Source organism: Pithys albifrons, chromosome 3 (genome assembly GCF_047495875.1).
Source record: "Pithys albifrons albifrons isolate INPA30051 chromosome 3, PitAlb_v1, whole genome shotgun sequence".
Classification (NCBI taxonomy): domain Eukaryota; kingdom Metazoa; phylum Chordata; class Aves; order Passeriformes; family Thamnophilidae; genus Pithys; species Pithys albifrons.
Genome location: NC_092460.1, coordinates 36,919,978 through 36,946,208, shown reverse-complemented (window position 1 = coordinate 36,946,208; position 26,231 = coordinate 36,919,978). Strand labels below are relative to the sequence as shown.

Here is a 26,231-nt window from a genome sequence, read left to right as displayed (position 1 = left end):
AAGAGCGTTTAACAACAGACACAGATTTACACAGCAGAACATCTCAGGAACTCATTGCTGCTTCTACTTCCATTACTAGCACACCTATGAACAGGATATATTCACAGTGGGGCAGGATGACCTGAAAATGGTGCGATTTGGCTGGCAAGGAACATGACTGCATTCTGCCTCCACAGTGATTTGGCATTAGGCTACAGAGTAGTGTATACAGCCAAGACAAATACCAGCGTTTGAGGTTGGTAAGTGCAACAGCGTTTAGGCATTTTTAAGTAACGTCACATCTGACAGCCACAAAGCCTATTGAAAATAGCAAGCCAAACAGGACTCCAAATCTGCTACATCAAATCTCATTTCCATTAAATCCTTGTGTCAAAGTAGAATAATATTGTTAATCCCTTTCCTGCTAAGAGGATAAAGGTGGGGAGGGCAGGGGGAGGCACAGGTCATGAATCAAACCTGTAGCACAAGCTAGGCCCCAAATGCCTTCTCCCTGGTACATACCTTAGCTATAGGATCACTCTTAGTTTTGTGACAAATGCTTTATAAATTGCTGTCTTAAAAATGAGCAGGTGGGAGTTCTCTGCTTAGGAAACTGCAAAACCATTTTTTAGTTAGTCTAGTTCACTTTAGTAGGCATAAAATCACTTCGTTTTTTAATTTAGTTGACATACACACCCATGTGTTTGCACATACACTTTCAGATTAATATGTATAAAATATTTCCACCATGACACCACAATCAATATTTAAGCAACAATTTAGCATAGAAATTTAGAGACTTTTTGCTGTCTTACCATAAAGAGCTTTTGCACTTGTTCTTGAGTTCTGCTCCCCTTCTGCCTGAGCAAATGCTGGGGAGCCATAGCCACTGGAAGAAAACATTTCTGATTAACTTCTGTATAGATGCATTTGGCACATAGAAAGAGGCACTGAAAAAACCCTCCCCTTATGTAGGACTACCCATACCTACAACATCAGTAACAGAGGTAAATGATGTCTGTTCTGTCCCATGAATATAATGAACAACGTTTCACTTGGGTTGCATGTCTTTCAGCACTCTTTCTTGCTGCATTAATACAATGTAAAGTAACCAATATCACTAAATAATGATAATACTAATAATAACAATAACAACAATAATAATGATGACTATGCCAAAGACTTGGGTAGGATTTTGAGGTTTTTTCCCTGCATACACAAATGTTGATTGTTTTCAACCATTTTAACTCTTTTTAATGTAAGACTATCACTGTCTACAGCAAATGAAAAGGCATTATGACTTCCTTCTTGTGTAACAACAAGAATGAGTCATATACAAGCTCACCTTAGAGGGACAACAATATGAAAAGCAAAGGATATCACAGATGTCACGCTCCATATAGGAATACACGTTCTTTGGCATCAGACGGGTAAATTCTCATTAGTGTTGCGAATTAGCCTAGTGTCATGCTCCTGATACAGAGATCATCCTCTTATCTTAGTCAATGTAGCACTTTCAGGTTAACAGGTGCTCAGTTCTGTTTACTGGGAAACTATTTTTCTCACAGATAGGAAAGGCAGCCTCATCTTTTATACATAAACATGCATTCACTTAGAGCTAACTCTTAAACATCTCAGGCATATAAAGACCTCTCTGAGTAACACAATAAGCATGTTATGGTTACAGCAATTTATTTTTCTGTTCGAGATTAGTCCATTCAGTAATATAGATTTACCCTTATACTAATACAAAAACCAGTCAGATGGTATCTGTCAGTTTAGTTCCATCGTTTGGAAGCTGCACACTCTTTTACAGAAACTGGCTTTGTATAATTCCAAAGGGATCTAATAATTATTGCTCTATCTGAAATAAAAGCTTAAAGAAGAAAATACAACTTTCTTTTTGTCCATAAAAGAAAAATCAAAGACATAACCTTACTTCATTTGAGGAAAATAACTTCCATATCCACCAGGAGGGGTGTTTGATATGTGTCCGTTCATTCTTACTGTCACTTACTTGGAGAAACGACCTGGGAAAAGAAACAACAGCATATGAATTGAAGTCTCTTAAAAGATGAAAGTTCAACACAGATGTAATACAAACATAATGAGAAAATTATGGTTGAAATGGGAAAGAAACTGCATTAACAAGCTCAATTTTTATTAACTGCATGACAGTGGTGCCTTAAAGATGTGTTACAGAACTTCTCCCAATTGCAATTTGATAGTTATTGCTTCAAATAATTTATAATTTAGTGAACAAAGCTATTATTTTTGATAAAATGGTCTTTAGGAATAGCCTTAGAAATAAAAGGCTCACAAAACAAAGAACAACATCTACTGCATTAGTGAACAAGATCTTCCAAATGGTAACTTTAATAGTCAAGCATGATTTCAGTTCATTTCTTTCAAATGAACCTTTTGAAATGATCTTTTGATACATATTCTATGAAATGTATCAGCTGAAGGGTTAGAAAGATGCCGTATAAAAACAAAAGGAAACTTGGTTAGCTATTTTGGGACTTAAAGTTTGGAGGTTGGGGGGGGGGGTGGGTGTTAAACAGCATTTAACATCCTCAAAGTCTAGCATGCTAAATGAAACCTTTCATGCTAACGAGGCTATGACGAAACAGTTAAACAAATGCCTTCTCCTTTAAATAAATAATATGTGCATTGAAGTTAAAACTGACTATGGAAAGTGACTTTCATAGTCCTTTCATATTCAAATTTACCATGGATAAATATTCTTTCATTTACATACATATATGAATAATACTATTTGAATATTTGTCAACATCTCAGTCATTAAATAGAAAAAGAAAAAGACTTAACTCTGCAAAATAGTCAAAAGCATAACAGATAAAATTTTTACCTAACACAAGCTTCACTTAGAAAGTAAGCACAACCAGGCTTTGTACTAAAGTCACCTTATAACCAGCTTATCTTCTGAATCACTAAGTCAACTTACTGCCTCACTTTTGTTCTTCTTTGTTTTACAGAGAAGCAACAGATGATGAATCTGCAGGACTTATTGCACTTTGTATCCACATACATTCTGCTACTTTTCTCTTTCATGCAAAAAGACAATAGCAATCTGTTCTCAGCTCTAAACAGTTCTATCAGTTCAAAAGATATGCAAGCTGCTTTTGCGCTTCTGTACTGGAAGAACACAGTAGTTTTCATATCTTTCTGAGGAACACCTGACACCTCCTGCCTCAGATGCAGTTTACAAAACAAACTAGAACCAAACTATTTCACATTCCAAATGAAATCATGTGGAAGGATGATTTTGCTTTTAGTGGGCAAATACTTAGTAACTTGGCTTAGTATATCTTTTTTTTTTATCTATTAGATTTAGTTTTAAATCCTCCATTGCTCCTTGCCAAACCTCTTTACTGACATACCCACATTTTACTTTCATTTCTCTGCAAACATATCACATGTCCAACTTGGTAGCCTCTTTGGCTGCTCTAAGATGCTTTTTATAGAGTGCAGTCCTTAGCAACTGTCTCCAATAAATTACTATCCAAGTGCTGCTCAACTCATTAGCAATTACAACCTTTGGGAAGCATCCTGAAATTGTCTCATGACTTGAAAGGATACAACTACTCATTTTCTCAGCAGAATTTGCCAGTCCACTGTGCACTCCCTGTTCCATTTCAGCGGCTCCATGGACCAGCTCATGCTCATGATGCCATTAAGTTCTTCAACACTTCCTATCAGCTATTAATTCTTACCACCTACAAGCATTGCCCAGTTTGCTGCCCTGCTTAACAGTTTACTCTGTGATCAGAGCCAAAAAACTTAAAAAAATTATCTCCATAGTTTTTTTGGTATCTCCAATTTCCTCTACCTTCCATGTACACATTGTATAAAATAGCACTTATTTAATAATTCTGTTTGGCATAATCAAGCATTTGTAATCTTTTTCATAGCCCTATTTATACCAAATTCTGCAACTATCTGCTTTAAAGTGAGATCTGGGGAAAAATCCTTGGGTTTAAAACTCAGAATAATTCCTCTCCTCTGACATCTTAATCTGACAAATACTTGGTTTGTATTTGTATTCCACTTAATTTTATGAAAGTGGTGAAACAGATATTTTAAGTAGAAGGAATGTAATATATTAGAAATTCAAGCTTGAGCCTCTGAAGTCAGCAAGACACTGATGTTTTAAAGCAGCAATGAAGCTGAGCAGCTTGTTCTGGCAGGTAAGCACAAAAGTTTTAGTCAGTTTTAGCTGATATGCAAACAAAACACCACTTGCTATTTGAAAGCTGAGTAAAGTCAACAATATTTCCTGTCCCTCATTCAATTTTCCAATGCTTTTGAAATGCCAAGACAACAACCCTGATGTGACAATTTCAAGAGTCTATGCAATACTTCTGCCCCCTGGTTCAAGAAAGCTCTTGAATATGACTACAAACAAATGCTTTACCATAATTATTTATAACTAATCTATATATTTATAAAAGCCCCACAAAACTATTCACAATCCCCCCAAACTATCAGCCAATTTCATCTCTTTCAACCTAAATGTTTCAGAAAAAACCATTTTAGGAGAACTCTTTTTTTTTTTAATTAAGTGCATGATGAATAAATGGGAAAACCCACAGAAGGGTAACAGAATGTGCAGTACTCTGTTTATTATTCCACTTGTACAGCTCTCTCAGCTGTATTTCTCATCTCAAATGCTCTTTCATCTCTTTTAACCAGTCAGTCCTGTAGCAAAAGTCAACTACTGCACACTGCAAAGCCATTGTCAAACAGGTGCCTATTAATAAACTCCACTTCCTCTTTAATCTTCCCTTTCACCTCAGCCCAGCAGTTCACAGCAACATACACTGGTGTCCTAGACTTTACAATAAACATCCTTCACAATTAATAGTACAATCCCTCTTTATGCAGGCCTGAAGTATCAACAGTTTACTTCTGAATATGGATAAAAATGCTCATGTCTCAGCATCTTGCAAAGAAATCAAGCCTACTCTGAAAAAGAAGTATTTGCAAGCAGAAAAACTAAATAAGAATTTACAAAGAAAAGAATAGTAAGAAAACAGATGAAATAATAATGCATAAGACAAATATTAAGGTGTTTTATCTTTAAACATATGAAAGTAATATGTTATTAAGCCCAGTAAGAAAATAGTTTTAAATATGAAACTTATAAACACAAATAAACACTAAATAGTCCTCCAACAGTATCAGAGACTGAACAAAAATAAATCCACTGCTGCCATCAGCTTTATTTTTGAAAGGACTCCAGTATACTGGTAGCCATCAGCTATGTAAATGACAAGGGCCCAGCCTTTATAACAGACAAACCATTTCTGAGACAGAAGTTTGATTATTTAGTAGTCTGCAGGTGGTCTAATCCCAAGCACGGGGAGATCAGTTATAAATATTAATTCTTTAAAAATGTCCAAATGCAAAAATACTCTTTGTCTTCCTCACCTTGTAGCACAGCAGTCTAATGAAAGTAATGCAATTCATGTGCAAAAAACTGACACATCAACTCGCATGTCCTGTCACTTAATTTCCTAGGAGTTTTAAAGTAACAAAAGCCCCTAATTCATTTAAAAAACCTCCCACCTTTTCTAGAAAGGCATAGCTATTTCCTTTAAGAAAGTTGGATATTCCAGAGACTGGTGCTCTTTACCAGTTATCCTGAAGCAACTGGTCCCATCCAGTGGCAGATCACAATATCATATGGAAACAAAAGAAGAAAAAATGTAAAGACATGGGTATTTTAGAAATAATGGAGGGGTAAGGGTTAAGGAGAGAAAGATGTAGGGTAAGGAAAAGGAAAGCAGAACAGCTGGAATGAGAATTAGCAACCAATTAAGAAAGTGTTGTTAGCAACAAGCCATTGTTACCATGTGCTCCCGAAACCCCCAAAGAATTCTTCCCCATCCCGAACACAGGCACTGGGTGCAGATCCTGCCTAAAAGACACGAGGAGCGGACTGCCACAAGGCAACACTTTTCGAAAGCAGATCTGATAGTGTAGCAATGTCAGACCAGGACACTCTGTCTCCAGCTGTCCGTGTTAAAACTATTACGGAGCAACAAAAACAACTAAAACGTTTGATGAACCCATGCTACACTGCACCTCATTGTGCATTCAGTAAAAATGGACCATATTGCTATCTCCCAGCACTGAGCACTCTTCTACAGAATGTACAAAATCTACTCGCTGCGTGACTTGCTGTTTTTCACCTGTTTCTTCTCCAGCCTCATCGTGCTCACTCATACACATTTTTCCTACCCATGCTAAGTTTTTAAATAGTATCTCCTTGTGTCTACCTTGTTGTTCTGACCCATCAGTCTCCTATATGCATCTTCAATCCAGGCACAGATTTTACAAATTGGAAATTCCTGGCAGAAATACATCCTGAAGAGCCACATGAAAGGCTGCTGCTGCCCTCTGCTTTGAGGCTTGCTTCAGAGCACAACCAAGAGCAAACACGAGTTCTGCTGGCTGTTCAACATAAACACCAAGATGCACATGCATGCATAGGTAAGCAATACTTCAGAAATGATCCTGAGATTTTTACACCCCCAGTACACTGATACCAGAATTTCTCTGAGACAAACTGCTATTGCTTGAGCTGGCAACAGCGTTGCAATGTTTTCAGATTCCTATTAAGTGGATTGGAGCATCCAAAGGGCTGGTCAAAAAGGTGACAACAAAAATCACGCAGAAAATTGAAAGTCAGGCCCTTCCACTGAGGTAGTTTCCACACAAAACATTTGGACTTCACTCCCAACTGCTCTGGCTGTTGTTCCCCTTGCCTCTCTCAAGCTACTCTTTATATATGAGGGGGGGAAAGGAGGGAGCTGGAGTTTACTGAGAAAGGAATATTTATATATACTCGAGTGTACAGTCCTGGGTCCAAGCAAGTAAAAATGTAATAAAATTGCCACAATAACATGATTTTGAAAATGCTGTTAACTTTCAGGTCTTCTCTGGATTCAGAGCAATTGTTTGGCAGGGCCATTAGCACTAATTACACTGCATTTTAGTTTATACAAACTTGCACTAAATTGAATTCTATGTTTAGATTTTAATGCAGCCCAAAGAACCCTTCTGCTGGATGCAATGACAGCTAACTGGAGTTTCTGCCAAAGAAACCTGGGAATGGAGAGGAAAGGACCGGATGTGACCCCTCTCTCCTCCCTGAATTTCACTCCTTAGAGAAAGCTGAACTTAAACCCAGAATATTGTTTACCTGTTTGTGTAAGGAGTCAGAGAGGTAGGAGCATATCAAGCAACAGTGGCAGACAACTGAGTACAGCTCTGACCAGGCAGGGGACAACACTGCAGGACAAGGCACACAGCACTGCCCAGGAAGAAGGATTGGTAAGTGTATTCATCTCCACCTCCACCGTGCAGAGCAGCAGACAAGCTTGATCAATGCTGTTTTTTCCAGTTTCAAAAAGTGTTTTGATTTTCACTGACATTTTCTGAAATCTATTATTTTTTCTCAGTCCTTTGTTAAGAAGGAATATGCTAAATTCATTAGCAATATTCCTTTCAGCAGGAGGGTTAGGATAAATTATATATGAAAATTTCTTGTCATAGTTATCAAAGTAGAAGACTTTGACCTTTCCAATAACCGATGGTGTGAAACAAGGTTGCGTTCTTGCACCAACTCTATTCACAATCTTCTTCAGCATGATTCTCCAAAGAGCCACAGCAGACCTCAGTTAAGAAAACGGCATCTACATCCGATATCGTACCGATGGAAGCCTATTCAATCTAAGGTGACTGAAGGCCCACACCAAGACCCTGAATCACCTTGTCCGTGAGCTGCTTTTTGCTGACGATGCCACCCTCGTTGCTCACACAGAAGCAGGTCTGCAGTGCTTAACATCCTGCTTTGCAGAGGCTGCTGAGCTTTTTGAGCTGGAAGTCAGCTTGAAGAAGACGGAAGTTCTCTACCAACCTGCACCTCAAGAAGTCTTCTATCATTCCCACATCACCATAGGCAATTCAGAGCTTAAGTCAGTCCAACAGTTCACCTATCCAGGAAGTATCATTTCCTCGGATGGTTAAGATCAACAAAGAGATAGACAACAGGCTGGCAAAGGCATACAGAGCCTTCAGAAAACTCCATACCAGAGTATGGTCCAATAAACATCTGAAGAAAAATACAAAGATCAGTGTCTTCAGAGCCTTTGTACTGTCTGCTCTTTTATATGGGTCTGAATCATGGGTCATCTACTGCCACCATCGGTGGCTCCTCAAACACTTCCATCAGCACTGCCTCCGTTCAATCCTAAACGGACTAATGTGACTGTTCTTAAACAGGCAGGGGCACCAGTACCGAGGCCATGCTGATGAGAACGCAGCTGTGCTGGGCAGGGCATGTCTCCAGGATGGAGCCACTGGCTGCCACAAGAGAGGAGCCCCGAAGAGGAGATATAAGGAGTCCCTGAAAGAACACCTCAGCCTTGGCCATATTGACTGTCACCAATGGGGCACTCTGGCCTCCAATTGGGATTCATGGAGACACACCATTTATGACACTGCTGCTTCCTTTGGGAACACACGCAGAATCAGTCTTGAGGAGAAAAGACAACACAAAAAGAACCATTCCTCACCAATATCACCTAAGGAGACATTCCACTATGCCTTTTGTGACCAGACTTGCCTATCCCGCATCGGCCTTTTTAGCCACCAGCACGTTTGCAGCAAGCATGGGTAGCGCCTTTCCCAAATCTTCGTTCGCGAAGCTTAGCCATGATGATGATGATGATGATAAAACTTTGACTAGAATATGTTAATGCAAGACCTCTCTTCAGAGCAATAATTGTTAGCTAAAAGAGAAGCTAGCTGTTAGAAAAACTACTGGGATAAAAAATGTTCTTCAGGCCTTCTTTTTCTCACCATGATATTTTCCAGTGATTCACTCTTAAGGAAATATATTAACAATACAATTAAGATAGCTATCCCTTTATTTTAAGAAAGGGGAGAAATATGAAGACCAACAGAAAGAACTGAATTAATAAATTTCAGATAGATCGTGTTCCTAGACTTAGCTCTTATTATTGACACACTAATAAAGATCCTGCTCAAAACCATGTTCTTATTCTGGCATGGCAACGTATTTCAATTCATTTCACTCAGGTCTGGGCCATGATTTATAATTAACTGTATTGAAAGAAAATAAAACAGATACAAAAGCTTCAAAGACTTAAAATCCCTATTGCAACAAAGGAACGTTAATAAATATGCCAAGCATTGAAGCTGCTATTTTTAATTAGGGAATTAACTACCTCATCTAAAGCAACATGAGTATTAATTACCAAGATCAGGATCATTATGCAGACCTTGCAGAATGTGACACCACAGCTGGAAGACTAGTCTCTTGTTTAAAAGAAAAAAAGGAGGAAAAAAAAAGGAAAAAACCCTCAAACCCTCCCAACAACCTCCATACATACAGAACAGTCTAAAGAGGAAGGTGTCTATGGCATATGATGGAGTTTGTAGAGGGAAGTAGAAAAAAGTGATTATAATTTACCATAAAAATCAGTATCTTTGATAAGTCTACCTCAAGTACAGTAGTGAGCTAGGAAAGGATACTATTTTACTCATAAATCCAAACTCCAACATGGCTACAACATACTCAATATCTCCACCTGAAAAGAGATGTACAAAAACTTGTTCTGGTTTGGGTTTTTGGTGGGTTTAGTGTTTGCTTTTCATTTTGTTTTGTTCTTTTTTTTTTTTTTTAATAAAACCAAAATCAAACAAACCCAACTTGCCTTGGAACCACTCACTCGTGAATTCTGGTCACATAGCACAGAAACCACAGTTGTATTTCCCTTCCTCACACTTTGATTTTTTTCATTACTTCCTTTTATTCTTTGTTACATCATACTTCAGATAAGATCGTTAAATTTCAAAAGATACTAATTTGAAAGTCAATTTGCAGTGTGCAACCAACAAGCCATCAATTCCACTTTAGAAATACAAACATAAACAATATTATAATACAAATGTGCATGTTTAACTAAGCAGAAAATTCAGCAAGAAACAGTGTTAAAAGGGTACTTCCATCCAGATGCCACTTGATCGTGCTTCCCTGAAGATAACACATCAAAGAGGTCATGAATTTTCGACATAATTTTCCCTTTCACCTTGAAAACAGGCTATGACTGTAGCTGCTGAAATGCTTTTCAACAATTTCTTGCACTGAAGCACTTGCGAAAATTTCAAGAAATTATAAGACTCACTGTGGTGTAACTATAAGTATATAAAAACGAACAAGACAGCATCCTTCAGTTTAGATAAAGTTTTCCTCTCATTCTGGCCAAAAAAATGAAAGAACTTCCAACATCGTTAAAACACCTGCAAGCTGACAAAATGAAACTGGCTTAACCACCTATCCACATTTATTTGCAAGTTAATAGCTGTGACATGACACAGTGACATTATTAAAATTGGCGTGGTAGAGTTCATAACAAAAGCTGAACTGGAACTATATAATGACGTACTCTAACCATATCATTAAAAGTAGTGTGGAGGAGGAGAAAGAGAAAAAAAGGACAAGAACACTCATCAATGCCTCTCTAATTTAGTTTAATAAAATTTTGGCAATTAAATTCTTGCTTTCACAAGTTTTCTTTTCTCAGTTTGTTTTGTAGACCTTGTAGCCAGACACACACACACTGCAGCTACTGTGGGCTCAGACATGGCAAGAGATGACTCCCATTGCAAGACTTTCTTATTGCTCCCTACTCAAACCACATTTTTTTAAAAAAAAGCAAGGCATATACAAATGTCCCACACAGCTGACATCCATTCTGAATGTGACAGCACACAGAATCAATCAAATAAAGGCCCATGTCTATTAAAGTCCATCAGCTAGTCACACAGAAAAACAAATTTCTATGTCAGTCGTAGGTTACAATCTTGAATTAAAAGACACAAAATTAAGAATAAGTAGAAGCAACATACACTGGTTTCTCAATCATCTTAAAAACACAAGTTTCATACCATTATGGACCACCCATTGATGGTATTCTTTCATGATAGAGCATTATTAATTAAATCTTCATTTCTTTCACCAGTAAAGTGCTCTGAATGCAAAATCAGATATATCTGAAAAGCCTCAAACTTTACTGTGGAAAGAGTTCATACTCTGTATCTTACTGTAAGATTCAAATTTTCCATAAGGTGCAAAAAAAATTAAAGGCAGTTGTTGTGAAGCTCATTTAAGGGAGAAATGTAGGGAAACAAGTAACATATGAAGAATGGAGAGAATATTGTCAGAATTGGATGGATGAAGACCAAGAAGAAGAAGAACCTATGGGAATAGGGATAGACAGTGGACTTGAAACTCTGGAAGTCTGAATGTTGGAAGATTTTGTATGGGTTTTTTGTTTTGTACCCCCCTGCACTGTTTCTACCTCCCACATTCATTCCCTTCCCATGTGTTCCCTCTCCGGTTTGTCCCTAATGCTGTACCGCTGAGGCGTTGGGGCCATCTCCCGAGCACAGCTCCTGCCACACGCTGCAACACAGCCACAGCCACCACAGTGGGTGTCACTGCCGCGCAGCAGCTCTGGGACCTGCCGGGGAGTCCGAACCAGAGCGTCCCCTCCTGAGGGAATTATCCCTGCGCCACTGCCAGTGAGCCACTGGAAATGGGCCTGCCCCATCCGCCCATCGTGCCCCAATCCATGAGTCCCTATTGGTCAGTTCTCCTGTCACTTGACAAGTGTTTCCCCATTGGCCATTCAGTTTGTCAGTTATCCATTCTGCCCTTCCCCTTGACTGATCGCGCCCAAGTTCCAAAACCCTCCCCTCAGATTTCCTTCCTCTTTCCAGGACTCTGTTCTTATTGAATATTTAATGGTTGCCAACACCCCTTTCACCCAATCCCTCTTAAGTTTCCACCCAGCTCCGAGTACCTCCCCTAACCGACCCTGTATAGGTCGGCTCTTTCAATAATAAACTGCTTTTTGGGTTCACCCCCACACTGAGTGTGGCGTGTTCTCTGGGGAGCCGTTTCCCTTTGGTTAGTTACCATTAAAGTCTCTCTTTAACGAACATGAACAAATACCTAAGATTGAAAAATACTGATCAGACCACGGCAAATTAGCAAAGCTGAGATGAAAGGTAAGCTTACAGTGGAGCTCAACAGCAAATCTAAAACTTCTCTTTTAAAACTTAACAAATAAATTAATAATGCTACTCTAATAACGCCAACTCTTCAAACTTCCCTAGCGAAGGACTGAAACAAATAACATGCAAACAAAGCAGCAAATAAGGCTTCACAAGGCTAATATACAAAAGATCAAGACTTTAGGTAACATAATTTAAACCAAACACCACCAACACCAGCTTGGGCGATTATACAAGTTTTTAATATATTTATGTAAGAGAAGTTAGTAAAGCATTCATATTTTCAGAAGTAATTCAAAATATTCCCCTATATTTTCAATGTACTTGCAACATCATATATATACAAAAATATTAAATTAACACATGATTCCTGGAAAGCATTTGAATTAATTCCAAATCTAGTCATCATGTCTCCTAAAAGGGACCAGGTTTTCACTTGTCATATACACCTAAAACACCTAAAAAAACTAGACTTTGTCCTCAAAGTCATACAGTTACGAAGCTGTAGGTAATAGCAGCAACAATGCCAATACCTGTCAGTCAAACCTTTGCCCTAATTCAGCAAAAAGTTTGACTCTGAAGCTGGTTTATAGATATATGCAACAGAAAACTGTATGTTTTCTTTAAAACTTACCCTGTGTTACATGAAGCTTATTTCTTTCAAACTCTAGGACCTACAAAAACTGCTTTGTCTTTAATCTATGGGGGGAAATACTGCTCTTGAAAATTGGTATCTAAGTTGCTACCCAGATTACTACCTCTTTTATTCTTCATTAATAGTAGGAGACATTGTCAGAAGCAGCCTAGATACAGTGTTCATACAGTAAGGGAACAAGAAAATTCTAAAAACAAGGCAGAAGAGAGAAAAGGCAGAAGCAAACAAATTAATTTTTAAATAAAATTGGAGAATAAGTTGCACTATAAGCTATTTTAAGACCTAGCACCAGCAGACACTTTTACAAGCCTCGTTCAGTTTTCCCTCCTCTGAAAGACAGAACCTATAATCCCATCACTCAGTGGTGCCAAGTGAAATACTCAGTTTAATATTGTCAAAAAATACCACTATTTTGTTGTCACTGAAAAATATGCACTGGAAAAAAAAGTGTTTTTCAAGGGAACATTACTTTTTCTTCCTTCTACTTGAAATTCCTCCTTGACACCAATCAGGTAATCCAAAATCGTTTCCTGCTCCTCAGCAGGGTGTAGTAATGAGATACCAGAAGAGTTGTGTGATATGTTTGCTCATACAGAACTGTGAAGTCAAATAGCCAGTAACTCTAATATCAGACAGCATTTCTGTGATGTGTTTTCCTTCTGAACTGTGAATTTGAAACAATAAACTTCAAGGCCAACCTCCCCTCACCTGAAGTTAAAAATAGGCATATGACTGTGCATGATGCATGACCTTGACCACAGTCTATGCAGTTCTCAGCACTTGGAGACACACATTAACTCACCCCTATCCAAACATCAGCTGGAGATGCTTGTCTGTATCATAAAAAATATTTTGGGCATCAATTTTTGTTTACATCAATGTGAATATAATCCAAAAATAATATATTGGAATTCAGTGAGTAAACAAAAGGGACTATCTTAAACATCTAAGCATAACTGATTAGTCCACACTGAGGCTACAATTATTCAGCACAAAGTGAGTCAAGTGTAAAAGAACTTACTGAACTGAGGTCACAGCTGACTGAAGTCACGCCCTGCTGCAGTATTTACAGTGCACTTACGTAACTCAGCAATTGTTCCATGGAAGAAAATAGACCTAACAATAACAGATCCCACAATTTCTGGGAAGAAAATAGACTTAAACTTTTGGTTTCATGTCTCTGATTTTGCAGTTTGAATTATTTATGTTTCTCTGTACAGATAAAATTTTCTCATCCACTACTGTGGGTCAAGCCTTTCCTATACATGCATTACTATTATGAAAACATATATTTAATGTCAAATTTTTGACATTTTGTTTTGTTTTAAATTACCTGATCAAATGTATGAATGTGATTTTCCCCCCACACCCAATCAATTAACAAATTCACATTTCCAAAAGCAGTCTCTAACATGAATATCCAGGCTTGATTTTCAGAAGTATATATACTTTTTTTCATGCCTTTATAATCACATACCAGGTTTCCAGCAAATATGCAATTATTAAAAATAACAAAATTAGAAACCTTTATGAAGGAGAAATTGTAATCAGTGCAAAACAAACGTTTATGGCTCCAATTTCCTCTAATTATGGAGTTTGAATTTTCACATATTACAAGAAAATTTTGCCCAGAAATTTGTCATTGCTAAGTTACCAAGCCAAATTCAACAAGCTGTCACTAGAATGGGATTCTGAAATGCTACAACCAGGAATTTTATTGCAATTTGCTCATTCATTCAACTGAAAACATTTGCTGAGGCATTTTCAGTGTAAATTTTTCTTTAAACTGATGACAGACAGTTTTCCAATGGAAACCTCAGTCTGGGTCAGGAGACCAAGACTCTCTGCTCTCAGGAAACCTCAGAGGAGATTTTTTTTTTTTAAAGTTCCAACAGGTTTTGAAAGAAGATAAATTTCAAAAATCTTTCAGAACATGGATTTACTGTTCTTCAACCGGTTCTTTGATTAGAAATAAGTGTGAGTGAAATAAGTGAAATAAGATGAAGTTGGGGAAATTTGACTGCACCATTCAATTCCAAGCTCTTCAAGAGTTGTTCTAGAGGTGATTCTAGTGATCTTAACATAACTGAAGAAATACTCATCTAAAATCTTTTTTCAAAGATATGGTTATCCTCCCACAGACCTAAGAATGATTTAATAATTAGGTCTTTATCTTTCAAGTTGAGTCACTACTTTATGGGGATCTTGCACAAATGATACTCACAGGAGATACTTCTAATACATGATACTGAACAGAACTGTCAGACTTCAAGGGCTGCTTGACTCTGAATGGCAATGATACTACAACAAAGTGAGCTACAACTTCAATTGAAATAAGAATTACCCATGGAGACAGCCCTTAAAGAACATTATCTTAAATACTATCTTCCATAACACCCTTATCCTCCTGGTTACACCCATGTGGCTGGAAAACATTAGAGCCCTGCAAAAGATGCTGGAGAAGGGGTACCCATAGAAAATTTTTGAGGGATGATGGCCTATATAAACAGAGCTTTCTCCCACACTGTTAGGCAATTAAGAAATGTTGTTTACTACATCAATGATTAATTTATTTAATAGACTGTGAGTTGCCTATAATACATTTTCTATTCAGTGAGATAGAGAAGTTTTTTTCCCTTTTCTAGAGGGCACCCTAGATAAACTTTAAACTTCCACCCCATTTCAAAGGAAAATATTTGTCCTTCACAAAGCCTCTATTCAGTGTCCCTGTTTTTACTACAGTAAGAAAAATAGCTGTGTCCTGGATAATTTGTTCATGTATGCCAACAAAAGCACATTGGATTAGATCCAGCACTTCTAGCAAGAACCCAAGGACTTCTGCAATCCTATGAAAAGCAGAACCTTTTTTACCTCTACTTATCCTTTTTTATATTTGCCATTCTCGCTACTTAGTATTTGATTCCATTACATTTGCCTTTATGCTACTGTGAGAAGCAACTTGAAGAGGAAACTAAGACTGAAGAATAAAAATAAATCTTTTGAAGAAGACATTTTATGAAAAAGAGCTTTCAGATATCTTCATATAATGTTTCATCATCATGCTAAATCATTAGCTTTATCATGTATCATTTTGAAAACAACTTTATTTAAACAATATAAAAGAGGCTAAAGTATATTCATGTTGTAGACATATACAGAATTAAGACACATACTGACATAAATACTTAGATATCTATGCTTTTATGCAAACCTCTAGACAAGATGCTTGCTGCTTAACCTAGGGCAGGGCTGTGGCAGACCCACAGTAAAAAAGACCCTGGACAAAATTATTGGGAAGTTATTCAGAACATAGCAATTGCCTGTGCATATGTGCTTCCCCAAAACTCAATGGTTTTCTGAACACTTTCCTAAACAATCACAGAAATGGGGCTGAAAAGGAAGAATGTCATCTCACATCCTTAAGGCAGGGACAACTGTGCCAAGGTATTTCCCAAAAAGTAGTACTTCCCTACCTCTTCCTTGGGCCTCTAGTGGGAGAAGCTAAAAACCAAGCTTGGGGAAATCCAGGCTGTCATTAGGCTTACTCTGGAAAAGTTTTTCTCCATAAGTATCTAAATCCTTGTTGCAATTTAAACTCCCTTCATACAGCTTCTGTCCATGACATAACCCCAAAATACATTATGTTCTTAATTTTAGAAAAAGTCTAAAAAGGTAACAACAACATGCATTGAATCAGTGTTAAACTGGGCTTATAAAAATATCCTATTCCTCAGTCTTGTTTGATCAAGAATAGTTGGCTTACTGCTACCTCCTCTCTCTTTTATAACTTATCACTCATATCAACACTGAAATAGGTCTACAAGGATGTCATCTCATGGGTATCATCTCATATGTTTTTCCAGACAGGCAATCCAAAGTAAGCAGACATCAACTTCTATTTTCCCATAGGAGCCCACAAGGCAAGTTTCAGGGGGAACAATATTACAGTTACTTCATCTATATATTATCTTTCATTTTCTCAGTGTTTTTCTAAACCATATCCCTTTGCTTCTTGAACTTTGTATAACCTCTTCTCTTTCCTCATATTGTTTAATTCAGCCTTATGCTTTTTTCCTCCTTTTCCTTTTTTTCATGCACATCTACAGCAGACCTTCTGGGGGGAAAAATGTTATTTGAGAAAAAAATAATTCAAATGTAGACTCAAAAATAGTTCCTGATGTTGTGCAAAGGCTTCAAGATGGGGACTGAGCTTGACATCTGCACTGAGGACATGACTGTTCTTCATCTCCTGTCTGATTAGGTTGGATGACAACTGAGAAAATTAACACTGACAATTGTAAATATTGCCTTTCTCAACAGAGGGACCGAAAGAATTGGATGTAGGAAATTTTTTGTGTATGTGTGTGAATGGATACAGTACTTTATGTCTCCCATCTGTTCCGTTAAGCTTTCTGAAAACTCATTCACAGGTAGGTTTAGGTGAAATAGCAAAAGCAATTACTGTTCTAATTGGCTATGCACTCTTTCTGCCTTTATAAGGATATAAAAACATGACATAAATACCTCAAGTTCTTTGTAGGTGTCAGTTTGAGGTCTCATGTAGAGGGGCAACTTGCAGGGGTTGAGGTTATCACCCAGGTAAGATTTTCCACAGGGATATGGCGTTTTGCTAGGACAGCAGGAAGGCTGCCAGATGCCTCACCTCTGCCCACCCACAAACAGCTTAGATAGTCCCCAGACTACCCACACTTGAGTCACATTCTAAAAACATTTACTACCAACCAACCCTGTGAGACTGCCTGCAACTAAACTGCTACTTACCAAACCTCTGCTGAGCAGGGGCCTGGCCTCATGGTCCTCAGCCACTTTCTTAGGCTCTGAAAAGATTTTAAAACCTTCTGTTCTCTCCCATTTTGCTTTTACCCATCACCAGCAATCCATACACTACTTCATCAATGTTCTAACCAAGTTTTATTGCAAAAAGACATCACTATACCATGGGAAACCTCACAGACTGCAGTTGGCACCACAGGTCAGCATGGATTTTGCATCAGAGGCACCACGTCTCCTTCTGCTGCAGTCTGCAGATGGATGCTCTGTCTCTCAGATGGCAATGTGACAGCAGCACCTGTCTGGTGTCACTGAACTGCCACTGGTTTGGTTTGAAACATGACATTTTGTTTCGTTTCCAAAAGCAAGTTGGAGAGATACAGTCTACTGCTCCAGTGACACGAGCCTTCCCAGCCCCCATGCCCCTTGCCCATCCCACAGTAAAATGGTCCCAGGGCTTCAGCTGTCCACTCTCAGTGAGGCCATGGGTGAGGGCAGACCTTCAGTCACACCTCCAGCTAGTATTTCAGCAGCAGACTGCCCTGTATCATGCTCAGATTACTGCTCAGCTCTGTGAAGCTGTTTTTGTAAATACCCATGTGACAGCTGGTGATGGTCTGCAAAAACCTCTCCCAAGGCAGAGAGTTTTTCTTTATCCTTCACCTCTCACATGTGGGCCTGAGCCAACTCCTCCAGTAATGACCCTGTGGCCCAACCACATCACCCACTCTGGGGATGCTGTGGCTGTTTCTCTCATCAGCCACAAAGGAAGGCTGGTGGGAGCAAAGCCATTAACTGGGATGGTGCATTGCATGGTAGGAACAGAGATGTCATGCACAATGAGGCCAGTACTTCTAGCCAAAGGCATCAGCACAATTAATATCTAGTCAGGCTGGCCAAGCCAACTACCTTCATGACCTTTGTTGAAAGGAACATAGCACAGCTGCAGTCCAGAGCATTGAGGGTGACATTTAGGTAAACTACATATCCAAAAATAATTTGCTTCCTTTGCCATTATTCAGCTTTGTGATTCAGTTCTTCCAGGCATACATCCATCTCAGTCAGTGCCAGGCTCTCAGGTGATGTTCACAGGAGATATATAAATCCATTTCCTCCAACAGAAGTTAGAAATATGGAATATGGAATAAGATCACAGATCTAAACAGACTGGGGAGTTTAAGGATTACAGAAATTAGAAAGGGAGAAGGCCATTGGATTCAGCCCTTTTCCTTCTACAAGACCATCCTCCTAGGCACAAGCTTTCCAGTTTTACTTCTGGAGCAGCGCCCCTTGAAAATCTTACACCCAAAGGAAAAAAAACGCAGAAGAGACACGAGATTTCTTCAGCAGAAATGTAGTCCTGCGAGCACAATTGCACTGCCCTTCCTCTCCTGCAATCCTGTCACCCAGGAGTTTATCTTGTACTTCACGGGCGGGGGGGGGGGGGGGGGGGGGGGGGGGGGGGGGGGGGGAAGGGCCGGCTTCAGTTTCAATTCTCACACCTGGCTAAAAGGGAAAGACATGCCAGTTTTCAGCTGGCAGCCTTAACACTTGCCAAAATGCACCCTTATTTGGAAAAAATACTGAGAGCTTATTATCTAGGTATAGGGGAGAAGCTCACACAGTTTTAAATTCACAGAAGGGCACTTGTGGCCAGTAGTTTCAAAGCCCTGTATTGCTTCTGCAAGGCCAAGCCCTGTTGCTTCCATCTCCCTCATTGCCTCTTTCTCCATTGAAGGGCACATATAGCTCTTTTTCTGAAAGTTCACAGAGTATTTGTATGCTTCTGCAAGGGACTTATTAGGAAATGACAGATTTTTGTCAGGGAGTGAATTCCTCATTCTACAATCAGGGAAATCCCAGCAGCTGTCCTAACAATTTTTCTGCTGCCCAGATCGATTGGCAAACACATGGGGTTCCTGTGTAGTTCACTCCTGCCAAGTTTCAGTATGGCTTAGCAGATGGCTACTTCTCACTGTGCTCAGGGCTTTCCCCTCCCTGGCACTGAATGGTTTCATGTCCGCTAGAAGGACAGACACTGCTTTGCCGGACTTCACAACCACCTCCCTTCACACCTGTACCACCAACAGCATGACCTCCCCCTCTCCTGCTCAGGCTTGGTGCAATCCAGAAGCTCCAGAGATGCTAAACATCCACTTTCCTTTTAGCCATGAGCAGAAGTGACATTGCAGCCCTAACACGTGATCAGATGGCTCTGCCAAGTGACAAGAAGGACAAAGTGTTCCGGGATCACAAAAACAGTGGCAGCAATGGCTCTCCTTCAAAATTTTGGGCATACATTGTACAGCATCCATCCTCATTCCCAGTAATGAACCTAACACAAAGAAATACAGCAGATGACATTTGATTTGAATGGTTAACAAACAAGTCTTTATCCTCAAGTACATAAATTAGTAAGGCAGCTCTGATGACAGAGATGATCCTCTCTTGGATTGCTCCTGAAATGGAAATATGTAAACTGTGAAGTCATGTAATTTGCACTTCCCTAATATGAGGTTGTTTTTATCTAATGTTCCTCTCCTGCTCATGTTTTAGTGTACTCCAAGGGGATAACACATACGATGCAGAAAACTAGCCACATGCAGTATCAAAATTAATGCCAAACTGACAACAAATGCTTTTGCAGAGATTTCCAAACCCGTCCAAGTGGAGGCAAGGAATGGAAGGTATCTCTCACTCCTGACTCACACTGTTGGCCTGAACACAAGATGGTTCATTACTCAGAAGTGCCATTTGGACGACTCCCTTTCCAAGAGTAAAGTGTGGCAGAGCAGGGAGGAAGCATCCACAGCTCCAGATTTATGGAAGAAAGATTGCACAAAACTTGAGGAATCTGGGATACATTTCAAGCCACAAGAGTAACAGCGGAAATTGTAAGCAGCATAATGATTTTTTTGTGTATTTTTCAATTATCTAGAGGGAACTGTATCTCTACAATATATTTTTGCCTGGTGTCCACATCCTACAGAGTTCCACCCAGCTGTGTTGTTCTCTCCAAAACATACAAACAAGACTAGAAGAAAACCTTGCTTCCACTTCATTTTTCATTTGCTTTTTTTTGGTTTAAATCCCTGGTAAATTTTAATCCCCACCTTGCTGCACACAGGAAACATACACTTGAAAAGTGATTGCTAATAAAAGAAATATTTAGATCAACAGGTCAATACTTAAAATCAAGTTACAAAAGCAGAAAAATAAGTCCACAGGATTTGCAAGAGTAACAGATAAAAGAGCATCACTAGATGCAAACCAGACTCATTACATAGGAAAGCTGTCATTTCCCTTTTTTTACCTCTGTTTCAGGGAGTTTTAGGGAAAAGGGTTGAAGGAACCATAGAGCAGCCAATTGCCCAGCTTACATTAGTCTCTTTTAAATACAGATTCTGAAAAATATTTCTAACAATCAAGACAGTCACATGCACCTACACAATTCTCAGAAGAAAAAGCATGACGTAGTATTTGTGTGTGCAGTAGTGCATTCAGCTGGATGTTTTTGTCATCATTAACACTTGCTTCCAAATGCCTCAGTCAATAATTTATCTCACCACAATATGCTCACAGGATTAAATCTCATATTGTAATCTGAGCATTGCTGTTCACAGATCAGACTGCTCAGAATGCCCAAAATATTAGTCTTGCCTGATTAAAAAACCTAGACCATGAAAGACAACTGACACTTTTTGAATTATCCACCTTTTTTAAAAAAATTATATAAAAAGGATATTTAATCTTTTCAGAAACTTACAAACCTCCACCTCATCAACTGCATCCGTCCATGTTTTCTTCACACCCCCTTTTCTTCAGATAGGAAGTGAAAAAAATGTATCAATTGTCAGTATCAGGCTAGTCAAGAACAAAACATGGTTTTGACAGACCTTCAAATTAAATACAGAATCAATGAGCTTCAGAGCCTGCTCCCATTTTGGAGCTGGTAAACCAAGTTGGAACTAACACATGGCTATTCAGCACTTACAACAGCTTTTTGGTTTTTGACTGTGCACAGTGTTTATTGCATCGTGTACATAAAAAGAAGTGCACGTAGCTTTTAATTTTTATTTGTTTTGACCACGTTACAAGACCACAGTGTCCGGCAAAGAATTAGAAGTTAACTGTTACAAAGTTACAGCTAGAAACAGACTGGGCTGAATGAGGAGGGTTCCACAGAGGTAAAGCTTAATTATTTACAGTTTAAGTCCTAACAGGCTAGATCCCAAGGTCATTTATTACCAAGAAGGAACATAAATCACTGGTTTCTATTTTTACAGTGCAACCCCCAGCACTCAGTAAGAACTATAAGCTGAGTAAGTGGAGATACCCACCTTTAAGTAACACCACAGGACAGACTTCAAGAGTGAAAAAAAAAAAAAGGCAGAATCAACCAGATTTGTCTTGGCCACAGCTGGAGGGTGCACCCAGTAGAGCAGAAGGACCTATGTGCCACAATTCCCTGTGACAAGGGAACTCAAAACTGGTGGTTATACTCCATAGCTTGGACTAGATGTCATCCCAGCTACCTCTGCATTTGCATCTTTACTGCAGCAACCATCATGGCCCTAAAGGTATCTCCCTCTCCACAGAGAAAGAGAATACTCCTCCCCACAAAAGAAACCCCAAACCTCCAGGATTATTATGAGAACAATCATGAACAGAGTACTAATTAAGGCATGGTTCAGGGCAATATCTGGACACTCCATGTCATGGCTTACGTGAACAACCCTTATCAGTGGGGCCAGCACCCTCACAAATTCCCAAGGCTGGCTTGAACACCTTGCAAAGATGACCCAAAATAAAAGCCCTGGAAATCTGGAACGCTGTAACTTTGTAATATAGTTATTAATCATGCAAGCCATAAGAGGATAATTTTCAATAACTGCCTTCTGAAAATAAAGGTAGCTTCACGTAACTAAGATTGATTATCATAAGGTATAAAACATGCACTAATTCCTGTGTTGATCTTTCTGTCCAAGAACATGTTGGTACCATTTAAGACCGGTATTTATTGTTCTAGTTCCAAAAGTGTATGATGATTCTTCTACTTCAAGGAAAAAAATGCCCCATTATGCACCAGTAGGCAATATATATTAGAACACAAATCACCATTTATAGTATAAACATATTAGGAGAGCACATATCATTATAACCAATGGTGTTTATATTTTGTGAACATTAGTAGCAGAAAAACAAACGCTTAGTTATAGGAGGAATGGAAGTTCAATGATTCAGTAACATAAGTCAACTGCAAAATTAATATACACAGATACATCACTAATAAAATCTATTATTGCAGAAAGTTTTATTCTAGTGGACAAATCACCTTATTGTTACTGAGTTGTTTTTAAATGGGCATAAATGAATACAAGTGTGTTAATGACCTATCAGAGGTGAAGAAAAGCTGCAAGTTACTCCTTCTTTCCTAAGCTGATTCCCCTGCCCCACACATACCACTTGTGTAGCCTTAGTAGTAAACTTTTTGTGGATAGCCTTCTTTTAAGGAGAGTTAAGAAGAAGAATTGTTAACAACATTCATAACAAATATATACCAGACCTTTATTTCTATGACCTAGCAAATAAATAGTGGTTTAACAAGGCCCTTTGAATATCAGCCTATGCAAGTATATTGAATTGCAAAAGAGATACATACTTCGCTCTCGTTTATCTTTTAGCCTGTGAATCACCTGTTGTTTCCAAATTCTGAGCTGTGCTAACCAGTTAATTTACTGCAGTGTCCACTCCTTATTTGTATTATATTTAAATAATAGTATAAATTGCAGAATAATTTAGGTTGGGAGTGATCTCTGGAGGACATTAGTGACAATCTCCTTACCAAAACAAGACTAATGTCTAAGTTAGACCAAGATATGATCTATGAGTCATGTACAATAATCACACTGACTCCTCAAAACACCAGACATTCATGAAGTGATCGATAAACAGCTCCTGACCTCAAGTAAAATAAACTCTTCCATTTTAGTCCCCTGTTTATGTCCTGTTACATCTGAATAGGATCAAGAACAGGTCTTGACAAGTCACAGCTGCCAACCTGTGACTCAAATGTGGTTCAGCAGCACTTCAAGAAAGCTGGTGTTGAGACAACCAGACTAAGGAGAAGGCAGCATATCAAGTACAGATAGCAGCCAGAACCCAGAGGAGGAAGCTGGATAGTGTGGCAGCAGCAAGGACTGTGGGTGAAAGTCAACAGAACATTTCTCTGAAGAACGAAGCACAGCCTGCTGGATAACACAGGGTTCCTGAAAACGCTTTTAGTAATGGTTTCCATGGTCCCTGGTCTCCAGTTTAATTCCAACTGGCAACTAAGTACCACAGAACTGAACCCTCCCTGCCCCTGATAGGATGGGGAGGACAATCAGGAAAAAAAAAAGTAAAACTCTAAGTCAAGAACAGTTTAATAATCGAAATAAAGTAAAATACAGTACTACTACTACAAACAATAAGCATAATAAATACAGTAATGAAAATGAGAGAGACAAAGAAATGAAACTCAAGAAAGACAAGTGATGCACAATGCAATTGCTCACCGACTGCTGACAGATGCTCAGCCCATCCTGGAGCAGCCACTGGCACCTCCCAGCCAACTCCCTTCAGTTTATATACTGGGCATGATGTTCTATGCTATGGAATATCCCTTTAGCCAGTTTAGGTCAGCTGTCCTGGTCACGCTCCCTGCCAGCTTCTTGTGCCTCTCCTCACTGGCAGACCATAAGACATTGAAAAGTCCTTGACTCAGGTTAAGCACTTCTTAGCAACAGCCAAAACATCAGTGTGTTATCAACATTATTCTCAACCTAAATCCAAAACACAGCACTGTCCTAGCTACCAGGAAGAAAATGAGCTCTCTCCCAGCTGAAACCCGGACACCTGGTGACCCAGAGATCTCACTGCATGAAGACACATCCGTATTTGTGACAGCCTTGCTGCAGCTGTTTATACATTCCCCTTAGCCGAGGGCCTCACTATGGGGCCGCGGGGAGAAGAGCGATTGAGTTACAAGCTCCATCCTCCAGCACAGAGCAGAGAATGAACATTACTATCTAGCACAGAGAATCTTTCAAGCTGTAAATTAATATAAATGCTTGGGATAAGCATAATTCATATATAGGTACACACAGATATATTTTTAAATAAGAACTGTAGCACCTCAATATGCCCCAGTAAGCTTTGTCTCCTTGGACATGACATAGACATCGAGGCTACGATATGGAGCTATGCCAAATGCAACAGACTGTACATTATTCACTGATTTGACCATCCTACACTATAGTTTGTCATGGTTCCCACACGCAGAAACAAACCCCCTTAAGTTAACAAGCCTGAAAATAGTCACTTTGGATAGTGTTGAAAGCAGGCCACAGTAGAAGGTGTGTCCAAAAAAGAATAAATTTTTCTATTCACATTTCGACCATACTGGAAAATTGAGTAACTGCTTCTCCACCAGCAACAGCAGCAACAAGAATGTTCTGAAAAAAATCCAGGTACTTTAACAAATCACAGTGCTTATTATGACCAACTGCTGAAAATCCCTTGTGGTTATAGTGGTTCCTGGCAAACTGAAAACATTTTTCCTTCCACACTTCCTCTCTGTAGTACAGCTGAATGACCTTGGTGGGAGAAGGTCAGAGTAGATGAGAAAAGAGTCTTTAAAACACTGATTAACTATTTGATTTTAAGTACTAAATTCACACTTTGGAGAGAAAGCCAACTTCATTAAAAACACTAAAGTCTTGCAACTTAAAAGAAGATGCAGAAGTTCCAAGAACAACTACTTGAACCTGCCCAGTCCCCCCAACAGTCCTTGCTTGCAAGTCAAGGAAGCAATAACATGAACAATCTCAAAAACATCAAACCACCAAACTGAAAACTAACCAAACGAAGCAACCAACCAACCCACCGAAAAAAGAAAAGAAACCAGGAAAGGGATGGTGGGGGGTAGCTTGGTTTTAACTTCACATACTTCTCACTTTGCCCTGAATATTGCAAACTCACATAAACCCCTTGAAACTTTTTGAGGTCACTTTTAAGATTGGTTTTATTTGTATTTTTGCTCATTCACAGATTCTTTTGGTCTCCTGTCCTCCATGAATAAGCAAAACCTGTCAAGATATGGAATTGAGTTCAGACAGCTTCTCTGTACCCTGGAGTGGTGACTTACAAACTTTTGGATAGTCAGCTGTCAGCATTTTTATTTTGTTTCTACAGACAAACATGTTTACCTTTACATTGACAGTTTTCCTGTTAAGGGAAATAATCTCAATTTTAAAGAGAAGTTTACTGTATGCCACGCTTGTCCTCTAGACTCAGGTTATGTCTCAAAGTCAAGATAAGATGCTGGGTGAGGAGCCACAGAGTATACATTAAATAACAGACAGGAATAGTTGCCATAGGGACTGCAAGCTCAGCCTCAGCATGGCTGCAGCTGCCTCCCAGGAACTCTGCATCAACTCATGCTCACCTTCTTACTCTTGAACCTACTTCACCTTCTCTCTGCCCCCACAGCTATCCTCATGTTAAAACATCACATATTTAGAAACTGGAAACAATATTTCTTTTCAACAATTAACCTCAAATCCCAAACCTCTTACAGCATCCAGACAAAATATTACTCTAATATAATTAATTCCCTCTATTTCTTCTT

General features: G+C 39.0%; 1 protein-coding gene across 7 annotated transcripts in view; it reads right to left on the bottom strand.

The window, feature by feature from the left end:
* Positions 1-26,231, bottom strand: part of EPS8 (EGFR pathway substrate 8, signaling adaptor) — a 143,552-nt gene that overhangs the window by 56,284 nt on the left and 61,037 nt on the right. For 6 of the 7 annotated variants that reach the window (XM_071551386.1, XM_071551380.1, XM_071551385.1 and 3 more), the window contains exons 3-4: positions 1,919-2,009; positions 795-868 (exon numbers count right to left, since the gene is read on the bottom strand). In XM_071551386.1, the coding sequence (XP_071407487.1) occupies positions 795-868; positions 1,919-1,980 (136 nt within the window). In that variant the 5' untranslated portion in view covers positions 1,981-2,009. Of the gene's footprint in view, positions 1-794; positions 869-1,918; positions 2,010-24,117; positions 24,171-26,231 lie in introns of those variants that run through there. The other variant, XM_071551387.1, reaches the window with a different exon arrangement.